Source organism: Stomoxys calcitrans, chromosome 1 (genome assembly GCF_963082655.1).
Source record: "Stomoxys calcitrans chromosome 1, idStoCalc2.1, whole genome shotgun sequence".
In the NCBI taxonomy this organism is placed as follows: domain Eukaryota; kingdom Metazoa; phylum Arthropoda; class Insecta; order Diptera; family Muscidae; genus Stomoxys; species Stomoxys calcitrans.
Genome location: NC_081552.1, coordinates 258189327 through 258202192, shown reverse-complemented (window position 1 = coordinate 258202192; position 12866 = coordinate 258189327). Strand labels below are relative to the sequence as shown.

The window sequence follows — 12866 nt, the reverse complement described above, 5'->3', positions numbered from 1 at the left end:
CTTTTATTAATTATTACATTTAATGAGTTGTTACACGAACTATTGTCTGTTGTCAACTGAGTGTTCTCTTCTGCTGCGCTTTTTGACTGTGTGGCGAAATACCTTCGCGCAGCTTTCTTCGTCTTTTTTGAAATTCATTCTCTCGTCGGATGGTAAGTCCATGAACTGCAACATCTCGAGAGTGAATCATCGTCTGTAGTTGTTCTCTTGAGCCAAGATGTCCACGTCGTGGAAGTTTGGCTTATGACCAGTCAATGCACTGTGTGCTCTGAAACACTTGTTTTTCACGGTTACTTTTTTGAAACACTACAAAAATCTCAATGATAACGTAATACTTTTATTAAAAATTTTTATAAGATATGAGGGAATATCCTACTGGGGTTCAATTCTCTTTCCATGAAAACACAAACTGCCCTTTTCTCAATAACAATCCCCTGGGAGTTTATGCCCTACTCCATTTTCCCCTATTCTGAATAACAATTTAATTTATTATGAGTTTATTCCCCAATCCCTTATTCTAAACAAACTTCGAAAAAGGGAAATATCTTCCAGGGAATAAAGTAGCTATTCTGAATCGATGTAAAAGGGAGAAAGAGGCAGTAAAACTTGGGAAAAATTCCCCAAAACAAATGAAAGGGAGGTAGGATAAAAAATTATGATTTTATACCCACCACCGTAGGATAGGAGGTATTTTCATTTAGGCATTCCGTTTGTAACACATCGAAATATCAATTTCCGACCCTACAAAGTGTCCGTGTGTCTTTCCGTCTGTCCGTCCGTCTGTTGTAATCACTCTACAGGCTTCGATGATAGAGTGTAATCACTCCACACTTTGAGATATTGAGCTGAAATTTGGCACAGATACGTCTTTTTGATGCACGCTGGTTAAGTTCTTGAACGGGCCAAATCGGTTCATATTTGGATATATGTGCTACATAGACCGATTTTCCGATAAATGGCCTAATGCCCATAAAAACTTTATTTTTCATCCGATTTCTGAAATTTTTTACAGTGACTAGTTTTAGGCCTCCCGAACATCTGACCCAAATATGGTCCAGATCGGACTATATGTAGATATAGCTGCCATATAGACCGATCTCCCGATAAAGGGTCTGAAGGCCATAAAAGCTTTATTTTTTCATCGATTTCGCTGAAATTTAAAACAGTGAGTAGTTTTAGAACTACCAACATCTGACCCATATATGGTTCAGATCGGTCTATATTTAGATATAGCTGCCCTATAGACCGATCTCCCGATAAAGGGTCTGAAGCCCATAAAAGCCCTATTTTTCATCCGATTGCTGAAATTTTTAACAGTGAGTAGTTTTAGGCCTCTTGACATCCGCCCCAAATATGGTTCAGATCGGACTATATTTAGATATAGCTGCCATATAGACCGATCTCCCGATGAATGTCTGAAGCCCATAAAAACATTATTTTTTATCAAATTTCATTGATATTTGAAACAGTGAGTAGTTTTAGGCTATGAAACTTACAGTTTCCTATGAGTTCATGATAAAGCTTTTTTCTTACATTTAGTTCATTTTTCTTTCACTTATATTTATAAAAAACGGAACTACACAAACACACATTTTGTATAGACAGTAAATAAATAACTAATTAATTGTCAAAAAAAAACTTAATCTAGTATCACAGAACGTGTTTTCACTTTAAGCTAATGCAACCGAATATTGCAGTTTGGTGTTGTCTTTGTTCTCTTTGTTGTTGATTGATATTGGTATTCTCTCTTGAATTCGTAAGCTTTCCAATGTATATCGTTTGCCTTCAATCCTCTCTTTCTCTCTCTCGTTCTTCAAAGTGTGTGTTCGCAGTGTGTTTGCTCTCATTAATGTGCTGTGCCAATGCTGTGTTGTCTTTTCTTTTTTTATGTCTGCTTCGTGTTCGCTCAATCGTACACCTTATCTTCTTTTTGTTGTTCTCACATAAATTTTGTTGCATTTTTCTTTTTCGCTGCCCTTGCATGTTATTTCGTAAACCATGTTTTTTTCATTGAGTTTGTCCCTTTTTGTTGCTCTTCTCTCGAATATTGTTTTTAATGTTTCGTTAGACTTTTATGCATTTGCAGTAAATATTGAGTGCACTATCTGTCAAAATCTGTGTTAGTGCAACTCTGATTTTGTGTATGCTACTAATTCGCGCCATTTTTCATTGTTTGTGTGTGGTATGGTTCTTAACTATAATTCAGACACACAACCAAAACTCGTTGACAGATAGTGCACTCCACGAGAAAAAATTGTACGCAGCTGTTTACGGTACACTGCCTGGTAGTAATGTCATGGTTGCAGTGTTTGTTGTTGCTATCATTTCTTTAAGAGTCAGTTTGGGATTAAATGGTACACTGGGATAATTTAACCGTTGACTTTCTGGTTGTATTGAGTTCTGCTGCCTACTCTTTTCGATTATATATTTTACAGCGTCTGCCAGAGTCACAAGCTGTGAAAAAATTTGTCAACGCCGACTATATGAAAAATCCGCAATTACTTTTTGGGCAACCCAATAGAAAGACGGCTTAGATGTTATAATAATGTTTCTATTGGGTTGCCCAAAAAGAAATTGCGGATTTTTCATATAGTCGGCGTTGACAAATTTTTTCACAGCTTGTGACTCTGTAATTGCATTCTTTCTTCTCTCAGTTATCAGCTGTTACTTTTAGCTTGCTTTAGAAAAAAAGTGTAAAAAAAGTATATTTGATTAAAGTTCATTCTAAGTTTTATTAAAAATGCATTTTCTTTCTTTTAAAAAATCCGCAATTACTTCTTGGGAAACCCAAATATATGCTGTTTTGTCCCACAATGAAATTCAGATGAATCTGACGATGATATTATTCGCCCAAAAATATATTTACATTTGAGACTTCTTGGAGAGGCCATATTTTATTAAATTTCTTTCCACTAAAGAATATAATAAAATATATAGAAAATACAACATTTTAATATTGGCTATGTTTTATTTTAGTACTATACAGTGCAGTGCAATGAAATTTGTATGAAAATGACATCTATCTAGTACAACGAAGTTCTGGATAGATGTCATTTTTATACAAATTGCATTGCATTGCACTATATAGTACTAAAATAAAAAGCCAATATTGCATAAAAGTGTACTACAATATTCCATTATAACTAAGCAAGGAATTGCAAACAAAAATGAAACTCCAATATCCGGGAAGATTGATTATTCCTTATGCCTCCGGTCCCAAGCATATATAAAGTAAAAACATTATTTCAGAGAATTTTCGATTTGGTACCACTGTGCGCCGTTTGTTATAATGCACCCCCCAAAAAGCGAAATAAGACATTCAAAGGCGTTGAATGTTGAATGACTGGCTATGTAATCTTTATGTATTTACTTTAAATCGATTAGCAGTAATCAAATTACCAATATCGTGTCGATTATCCAACATAATCGATATCATAAAGTACCACCACTAACTGGTTGGGCCATCACTAATTGAATTGTCAAATAGCAAGAAGAGAGAAAATGTTTCTCCGGTCGCTCCTGTTAGTTTTACCATTGTTGGTATTAAAAGCCAGTGGCCAAGGAAATCCTAGTGCCACACCGGGACATGTTGGAGTTCATCGAAGATTTGAATACAAGTATTCATTTAAACCGCCATATTTGGCTCAAAAAGATGGAACAGTGCCCTTCTGGGAGTACGGTGGCAGTAAGTAGATGCAGTAGCAGCAATAACAACAACGGCAGTAGCAATGGGTAGCATTTGACAACACACAGACACGTCAGTGAAAATACAAATGCCATCTCACACACTATCCCCCTCAAGCAATGTGCATAAAAGAGATGGAAAATATACAAAAAAAATGTTTGACAGAGTGGCAAAAAGTGACCATCCGGTAATCCGGGACCACTGCCAATGTTAGCCACGCAAACAAATGCTTCCTTTTGTCTTCAGTCGTTGGAGATGCAATGCAATTTTAAAATTTCTCAAACTTTTTATTCATAGATGCTATTGCAAGCTCGGAGAGTGTTCGCGTAGCTCCATCACTGCGTTCACAGAAGGGTGCCATCTGGACCAAGAGTGTAACGAATTTCGACTGGTGGGAAGTGGAAATTGTATTCCGTGTCAATGGTCGAGGTCGTATTGGCGCCGATGGTTTGGCCTTCTGGTACACCACACAAAAGGGTGATTACAATGGAGCCGTCTTTGGCTCCTCCGACCGCTGGAATGGTCTTGGTATCTTCTTCGATTCCTTCGACAATGACAATAAACATAACAATCCCTATATTATGGCTGTACTCAATGATGGTACGAAACAATTCGATCATGCTAATGATGGTACTACACAGCTATTGTCGGGTTGTTTGCGTGATTTCCGTAACAAACCCTTCCCGACTCGAGCTCGCATTGAATACTACAACAATGTGTTGACCGTACTCTTCCACAATGGCATGACCAACAACAATGACGATTATGAGATGTGTTTGCGTGCTGATGGTGTGCAGTTACCCAAAAATGGTTACTTTGGTCTGTCGGCAGCTACTGGCGGTTTGGCTGATGATCATGATGTCTTCCATTTCTTGACGACTTCATTGCATCCAGCGGGCCAGATAGTAGAAAACAAAGTACCACAGGATAATGAAAAGCTCTCACAGGAATACAAAGAGTATCAGGAAAAGTTGGAAAAACAAAAGCAAGAATACAAAAAGGAACATCCTGAAGAGGTAAGCAGAAGAAAATGTTAATCCAAAATTCAAGCAATGCTTAATTTAATTGAAACATGGTTTCGCTACAAACATACAGGCTATGCCAAGTACCGAATTCGCAGTGCCTACAGAATTTGGTATTCAGCAAATTTTACTTACATAATTTTACTTAACATAATAAGGGGCTCCCTTTTCTCCTTAGACAACTCATCTTCTGTTTTGTGCGAGACGTACTTTGATGTCGAACTATATCAATTCGCATGCATTCAAGTGTTTGTGATAACGCCATCTGATAAAATTTGAGATTTCTGTTGCAACATGCCATTGCTAATGTAAGGGTACAAAAAGTTCGATGGAAAAAAATGATATCGGACTAGGTTTTAGCTAAATTCAATTCTTTATATTGAGTCACTGGGCCTTTTCCACGAAGTTTTAGACTTTTTCTTCTACATAAACTGTCACCTGCCGAGTATTTAAATGACACAGCATCAAACTTGCAAAATTGCTTAGGAAAAATAAGGAGCATCGAGCAATCCCATGGCAGCCGGTTGTACGTACCTGATTGGACCGATGGAGCCTTTCATCTGCAAGGGCTGCCGCCTCAGTGTACACCACACTGTAACAACAACAAGGAGCAGCGGGCAGAGTGCTGTCCGATTCAAGTTTAAGCTCAATGATAACGGACCTCCTCCAGGGTGACATCTCTTTGAGGAGACATTTTTATATGGCTAAACTCGTCACAAATGTGGCCAGCATTGGGAGAGAATTACAACTGCTGAAATTTTTTTTCTGATGTTCTCCCTAGGCTTTCAGCGTCAGAGGCAAACATGCTTATCTCTGACCCACGGTGGCCTCCAGCCAGAATTACCCAAGTTTGAAGGTGGTTAACTTCATCAGATGCAATGGGCTTCAGATGGTTTACAAAAACGTAATTCACTCACTAGCTTCTTCCGATTGTGGTACCGAATCCTCATGAATCCTTTTTAGACCTTTCAATTACGTGGCTTAATCCAGAGACTTCATTTTGTAGCATTGAACATCTCATTCATATACACTGGCGTTGCATGTAGTCAACAAGGTGTCTTTGACGGCACCCCAAGTGTTGTTTGATGGCCATGTTTCTACATCTAGTTATCGCTAATTGTTGTAGATGTGAGGAGGACTCGTAAAGGCGGTAAAATTTGAGACAGAATTGTTACGCCATTCACTCCCTCATTCAGCTGCTGGCGTATTTCTGCTGTCCATGTAGTTATACATTCTGGCGGAAGATTTGGTGGCAGAAGTTACTAAATTCTTTGCGGTCAAATAATCGGTAAGAGGTGGTTTTTGTTGTAGCCATATGTTTGTTGTTGTTGTAGCCACATTGTCATGTGGAGGTGGCGATCCTCGTCGAGCTGTTGTAGGTGAGCAAGATTGTTCCGGTCTATATGACCGATAGCCGCATGAAAATGTTGGCCATTAATTATTTTATGGCGTCAATAACTCGCCATGTCATATAGAGGCATTGTAGGCACTGAGTATTTATGCAAGAGCCGGTGCTACCCGCCCTCTCACTGAGACTCTTCTCGATTCCGTTGATTGTCCGCGACTGCAGTCGCAGCTAGTCCATATCCACTATCCGCAACTTGTGGACGTTAGCTCGCAGCTAAGCTTCTCGTGACAGCGATGAACAACACACAGATCGGACCTCAAAGTTCCAGCCTGTGTGGTGCTCTCAGCTATACCGTTGTTGTTGTTGTAGTAGCAGTGTGTGGTACACTGAGGCGGCAGCCCTTGCCGATGAAGGAATTCATCGGGTCAATCCGGTACGTACAACCGGCTGCCATGGGATTGTGCTTTACCGTGCTGGGCCACATGTTTCTATGTAGATGTGCCAACCCGTGTGGTGCTCACAGTCATCCAGTGCTAGGGAGAGAAGCGGTAAGATAGACAAGGTAGATCGTTAATCATCCACATGGGATACCATCTAGAGGTTACCAAATAGAGGAGGAAATATCATCCCAAAATTCTCCTTGACTTTGGAAGATTTGGCGCTAGTGATGACGTCTGTGGCGTTACAAAATATTGTTATGGTTGGTCATCAACTCGAAAATCGCGGTTCTGTTTCGTCCTAACACTCCTAGGATGCTAAATCAACCTGGTGCATCTCTTTGGATCGGCCATTGTTACGTCTCGAGAAGAAAATTAAATCCTATCATCTCTTCTTACACAGCTTACCAATAACGACACTTAGTTTTTGATGATCGTTGACCACTCTATTGATTTCTGAAAGTTTTTAATTTCTCCTTTCTGCCTGAATTTATTTTTATTGGATTCATTTTCAATTTCAGAAAGAGGATGAAGAATGGGATGAATTCTACGAATCGGAAAATCAACGTGAATTACGACAAATTTGGCAAGGACAAAGTCAAATTTTCGAACATATTCGAGAACTGTCACGAAAAATGGATGAGGTAATTGGCAGACAAGAGAACACATTATCCTTGGTATCACGTGGAATGGGTGCTGCTGCTGGTGTGGCTCAACCACCCGCAGCTGGTGGAGCTGCACCGCCTCCTCAAATTGGTGTTAGCGGTTCAATTTCAAGAGCTGAAGTCGATCTAATGGTGGCAAATCAAAATAATCTTCTGGCTACGGCCCGTGAGCTACGTTCTCTCATTGGCGATATTCACAGCAGAACAGATTCCATTTTACAAACTCAACAACGTGCTCCAAGTGGTGGCCATGCAGCGGGCTATGACATACAGGCTGTCATATCCGAAATGAGAGATGGCATGAATCAAGTAAAACAGGGAATTACCCATGTGGGACAAAAGTAAGTCCTTTATGGCACAACATATGAAAGTCATTAATATTTGTTTTGATATTTACAGATTGGGTGCATCACCCCAGGCTCAAACAGCTTGTCCCACTGGCAATTGCGTGGGGGTTACATTGTTCCTTAGCGTAACAGTAGTGCAACTCTTATTAGTCTTCCTTTATACTGTATTCAAGTAAGTTTCCCCATATTATGAGTTAATGATTTCTTTTTATTGACCAAATTTTTTTATTCGTTTAGGAGCAGAAGTGAGGCGCAAGCTAAAAAATTCTATTAGGACTATGAATAAATGTTGCTAAGAAAAAACAATGTGTTAAATATTAATGATGACCGACAAAGAGAGCGAAATAGCTAGACAAAGAGAATGTGTGTGCAATTACAGTTGGCTATCGTTAATATGTGTATTGGTTTTGTAAATTGGTTTACATTTCGCTGTCAAATCACCTTAAATTATTGTACCATTGCAATAGAATCAATAGAAAGAAGCCAATCCATATCATTCTGTTTTCAACATACATTTGTATACCGCCCAACAATAACATAGACTGATTAGTCCTTATCTAAGTCTACATATTTGGCCTAAAGAGAAACGCACGGAAGCGGCCAACACATCATCCACTTCAAGTCAACATGTCTGAAAATCTGTTCTCCCTGTTCAAATATCCCAAAGCCACATGGAAATCCACATGAACATGCATAATGTTGTTTCAATCCTTCTTTTTTTATTTTTACTTTTATTTTAATTTTAGCGCCACTTTCACCGGTATTCACAAAACTTAATATACAGACTCCAAATAGGTTTATTTGACGGATTTCCTTTATAGAACTGTCAAGTAAACCTATTTTAAGGCTCTATGAGGATTTGTGAATACGGGCTTTAGTTTTTACACAATGATGATCATTGATTTCTTTTCAGTTCTAGACTGGATTTGTTGCAGTTAATAATATATATATATTTTGTTTTATTTGAGTTTTATGTTTATAAGCTAAGTAGCAATTCTTCCAATCGATATATAAACAAATATTGTTTTCCATTCTGTATGAAAAAAAAAAAAAAGAAATTGTGACCACATTCCAGTCTCAAAAATGATTACTCTATACTTAAATCCTTTCTTTTCTAAACTTGTTTTGTTTCTCTTCTGAGATTTGTATTTCGTCTTTTTTACAATGATAATAAAAAACAAACTAAATTAGAAAGTAACAAAACATCTCCACACATATGCGATTTTTTTAATCTTTCGAGAGTACAAAGGTGAATTGCAAACCCTTGAATAGCTAATTATTGATTGTTGTGATTTTTTTCTTCGTCATATTGCGATTAGATTATTGGCGAAGTGTTTGAATCTTTGAAAAAAGTTTATATATATAACATACATTTTTTAAGTGGCAGGTTGGGACGCAACTGTAGCAAGTCTTCAGACATTCCGCCTCGAATATGGACCTCAAATTCGTGCTCTCTACCAAATACCTATCATTTGAGCCACATTTTGCCAGGTCGATAAATATATCCGGTTTATGGGTGGCGTGAACACCAAGACACTTCAACCTCAAACAGATATCAAGTTCGTGCTCTATTCCCTTTCATTTCAACCCCATATTGCCATGGTCGGTAAATACGCCTGGTTTAAGGTGTGGGGCGTTCTCCACCCAAGTACTTGGCCCCAAATTGATTATCATATTAGTTTCCTATTCTCAAATACCTTTGATTTGAGTCCCAGTTTGGTCTATATGTCCCAAACAAAATTCGCTTGAATAGCCCCATCCATCTCCGACATCAGGCCTTTTCATAAAATTAGGGTAAGTAAACACAAAATGATTTCTATATATGGGTGATTTTTTATGATTTAAGCTTTTAGGAGTGGCAGCCCTGGTTGATAACTATGTACAAACGTGATCCGTGGGACAAGGCTGATTTAAAAAGATGGTCTCACGTGAACAGCTGTTAACAGCCAGTCAGGTTTGACAGTACCCTCCAAACATTTGGAAGTAACTTTCTCACTCCCTCCCAGGATTGTCACTTTTTAGGCCCTTTTGTATGATAGTTTGTAGAGATTTCATGATTTAAAACAACGAAATACATTACTATCGGAATTCTATCAATCATGTTTCGCTAATTAGTTTCCCATAATCAAATGTTATTACTACAAATTTAAAAACAGATTTTTTGTTGTTGTTTTCGACGCTAACTCAAAAAACCCCTCACAAGAGAATGTATGTTTACTTAGCCTTCTGTAATGAAGAAAGGCGCGTATCACAGAGGGATAGCATACGCCTCACAATCGTAAGGTTGGCTGTTCAAATCCCAATCAGGGAGAATCATCGCAAATAAAATCTTAGACCAATAATCCCGATTTGAAAAAGAAATAAATTAGAAAGAAAAATAAAAATAAGCTTCACTCTAACAGGTAAAAAAAACATTAGGCAAAAAAATATTTTTTTTATAAATGACTTTGATAATCGAATTTTGAACTTTTTTTAGTCCCTATTTAGTCACTCATGGGTATATATCGCCAAGTGGAACGTTTTCTCCCGTACCAAGATACTGCAAATTCCAATTTTTCCCATGAACATCCCACTAAGGAACAGGGGCAAACGTCTCACCTATCAATGAGTGCAGCCCGATTTAAGTTAAAGCTCAATGATAAGGGGCCTCCTTTTTAGAGTCGAGTCCGAACGTCGTGCCGCAGTGCGACACCTCTTTGGAGAGAAGTTTTATATGGCATAGTACCTCACAAATGTTACCAGCATTAGGAGGGAAAAGCCACCGCTGAAAATTTTTTCTGATGGTCTCGCCAGGATTCGAACCCAGGCATTCAGCGTCATAGGCGGACATACTAACCTCTGCGCTACGGTGGCCTCCTAGTAGCGAGATACTAATTGGAGTAAAAAATGATATCGCCTGAGATTGTTTACAACTTCCTTGAGTGCAGATTTCGTGACTCGCACGATAGAAAATGTTTGCAGGGTTGTTGTCTCTTCTTCTTTCTGGCATATTCTCTGCTCATTTACGAACATGTATGCACACACGCACACAAATTTCTTTGTGTGTGTTGGCAAACCATCGATCATCTTAATGGCAAAATGGCGGATTGCACCATATTTTGGTTGTTGTAGAAATGAGACCACCTTTAATTGTTTCGCCATGAGTATACTAGTAGAATAAGGACGATAGGTTGCAAATACCGGCTGGTATTATTGTGTACGCGTTATTGGCAATACTTTTAATACCATTTGGTAACAATTTAATACCAGAAAGAGGATGATATTACATTTGTATTCGAATGATTGTGACAAAAGTGTTATTTAGCTTTGTACTTAAAGCCTAGTACTGACTTCAACTTTTCGTCCGAAAAACTGTCAAAACGCACAAAAAATGGTAACGAAGAAAATGCGAAAACATTCCGTAGAATTGGTACTCATAGAAAAAATTATACAGACCTATATTTGACCGATTAAACATGGTATTGACTCATGACATAATTACCAGGTAATGTACCGTAAACAGCTGATTAAAATTTTTTCTCGCGAAGTGCACTATCTGTCAACGAGTTTTGGTTGTGAGTGTATTATAGTTAAGAACCATAACACACACAAACAACGAAAAATGGCGCAAACTAGTAACATACACAAAATCAGAGTTCCACTTATCAGTGATTTGAACTGATAGTGTACTCAATATTTTGTTGTTGGGTAATTGCCACTTCCTGTTAATACATATATCTTGGTATTAACTTACAAAAATCATTTCAAACAAGGTGTTATTTGCTTTAATTTATAAATACATATTATTAATATTATCTTATTTTATTATCCATATATATAATATATTTTTCGTATGACATAACCTAAAAATTTGAGTAAAAGCTGTTTTATACGTAACAAGCTGAACCGGGCCTGCTCCTCTGCGCCTTCTTTTACTTTATATGAAAAAAATTATCCTTTGAATATTTATTTTCGGAATATTTATTGATTGGTCTTTATATATACTTGGTAGATTTTGGGGGTGGGGCGTCTACCCTAGGTACCCCATTCGGAATTTGAATACCAAGTTTTTGTTTTTAGGTTATTATAAGAGAGCACACAAAATTTCGCTTAAATCGCACCACCCATCTCCGAGATCTGACGATTCTGAAAATTAAGGTAATCACCCGATATAGGGTATTGAGGCTATAAGAGATCCATTTATTACCCGAATTCGATGAAATTTGGCACAGTGTGTTTTGGTAGACCCCTATCCATTTCTGTCAAATGTGATATAGATTGAACCATATTTGGATATAGCTGCCATATATACCGATTTTCCGATATAGGGCAATGAGCCTAAAAAAGGAGCATTTTTCATTCTATTTCGATGAAATTTGGTACAATTTCTGTCAAATGTGGTACAGATTGGACCATATTTGGATATAGCTGCCATATATACCGATCTTCCGATATAGGGCAATGAGCCTATAAAAGGAGCATTTCGATCATCCTATTTCGATGAAATTTGGCACAGCCAGTTCCGGTAGCCCTCTAAACCTTTTTGTTGAATATCGTCCAGATTGGACCATACCTGAATATAGCTGCCCCATAGACCGATCTCCCGATATAGAGTATTGAGCCAAAAAAAGCAGTATTTTTCATCCGATTTGGATGAAATTTCAAAAACAGTGCGTTTTGATAGACATCTACACCTGTTTGTTGAATATCGTCCAGATTGAAACATATTTGGATATGGTTGCCATATAGACCGATCTCCCGATATAGAGTATTGAGCCCATAAAAGGAGCATTTTTCATCCGATTTTGATGAAATTTGAAATAGACGAAACGCCTCACATAGTGGTTGATGTGTGTTGCTATCTCAGGCTTTCCTTTTCTATTTGCAAAGAAAAATCTCCGATCATTGAGCTCGTCTCGAAAGAGAAAAAAACAAAAAATGATGAATGAATCATTTCCTGCGATGACAAGACTATAACGTGGCGCCATCAATAGTCCTAATAGTCTCCTGCATCTGGTATTGAATTAATACCAAATGGTATTTAAAATGTCTGCAATTATTAGCAGAGTACGGTATGGGTTAACGGCCGTATTCACAAAACTTAAGGCATAACCAGGCCTTAAATGTTTTGTAAATGTAGAACAAATGTATCGTAAATGTAAAGAGGCAATTATGCTTATTACCAAACGTAGCATTTGAAATTTCAAAGAAAACTATTTTCTCAACAAAAAAAGACTTGAAGGTGAGAGAGATCTGACGTCGAAGAACTTCAGGCATAACGGAGAAGACGGCCCTCCACGCGGTCATGCGAGAAGTTGGGACGTCTTTATAACTGAAGAAGTACGCGATGGTGGCCTTCTCGAATATTCAGAAGGCATTTAAC

General features: G+C 38.0%; 1 protein-coding gene and 1 long non-coding RNA gene across 2 annotated transcripts in view; one reads left to right on the top strand and one right to left on the bottom strand.

Annotated features, from left to right (window-relative positions):
• Positions 1-273, bottom strand: part of LOC106084451 (uncharacterized) — a 35671-nt gene extending 35398 nt beyond the window's left edge. Inside the window, exon 1 of the long non-coding RNA XR_009396511.1 lies at positions 18-273. This is a non-coding gene — a long non-coding RNA (uncharacterized LOC106084451). The remainder of the gene's footprint in view (positions 1-17) is intronic.
• Positions 274-3451: 3178 nt separating this feature from the next.
• Positions 3452-8707, top strand: LOC106084464 (protein ERGIC-53). Its single transcript, XM_013248165.2, has 5 exons — positions 3452-3685; positions 3983-4701; positions 7014-7498; positions 7557-7676; positions 7742-8707. Exons 1-5 carry the CDS (start codon positions 3502-3504, stop codon positions 7776-7778), a joined length of 1545 nt encoding a protein of 514 aa, XP_013103619.1. The 5' UTR covers positions 3452-3501; the 3' UTR covers positions 7779-8707.
• The last annotated feature ends 4159 nt before the right edge of the window (positions 8708-12866 follow it).

Bases quoted from the DNA above. Each gene is read 5' to 3' on its own strand.
- LOC106084464 (XM_013248165.2), top strand. From the start codon at position 3,502: ATGTTTCTCCGGTCGCTCCTGTTAGTTTTACCATTGTTGGTATTAAAA. The intron at 3,686-3,982 runs GTAAGTAGATGC...TTTTATTCATAG, and splicing joins CTTCTGGGAGTACGGTGGCA to ATGCTATTGCAAGCTCGGAG. The intron at 4,702-7,013 runs GTAAGCAGAAGA...TTTCAATTTCAG, and splicing joins AAAAGGAACATCCTGAAGAG to AAAGAGGATGAAGAATGGGA.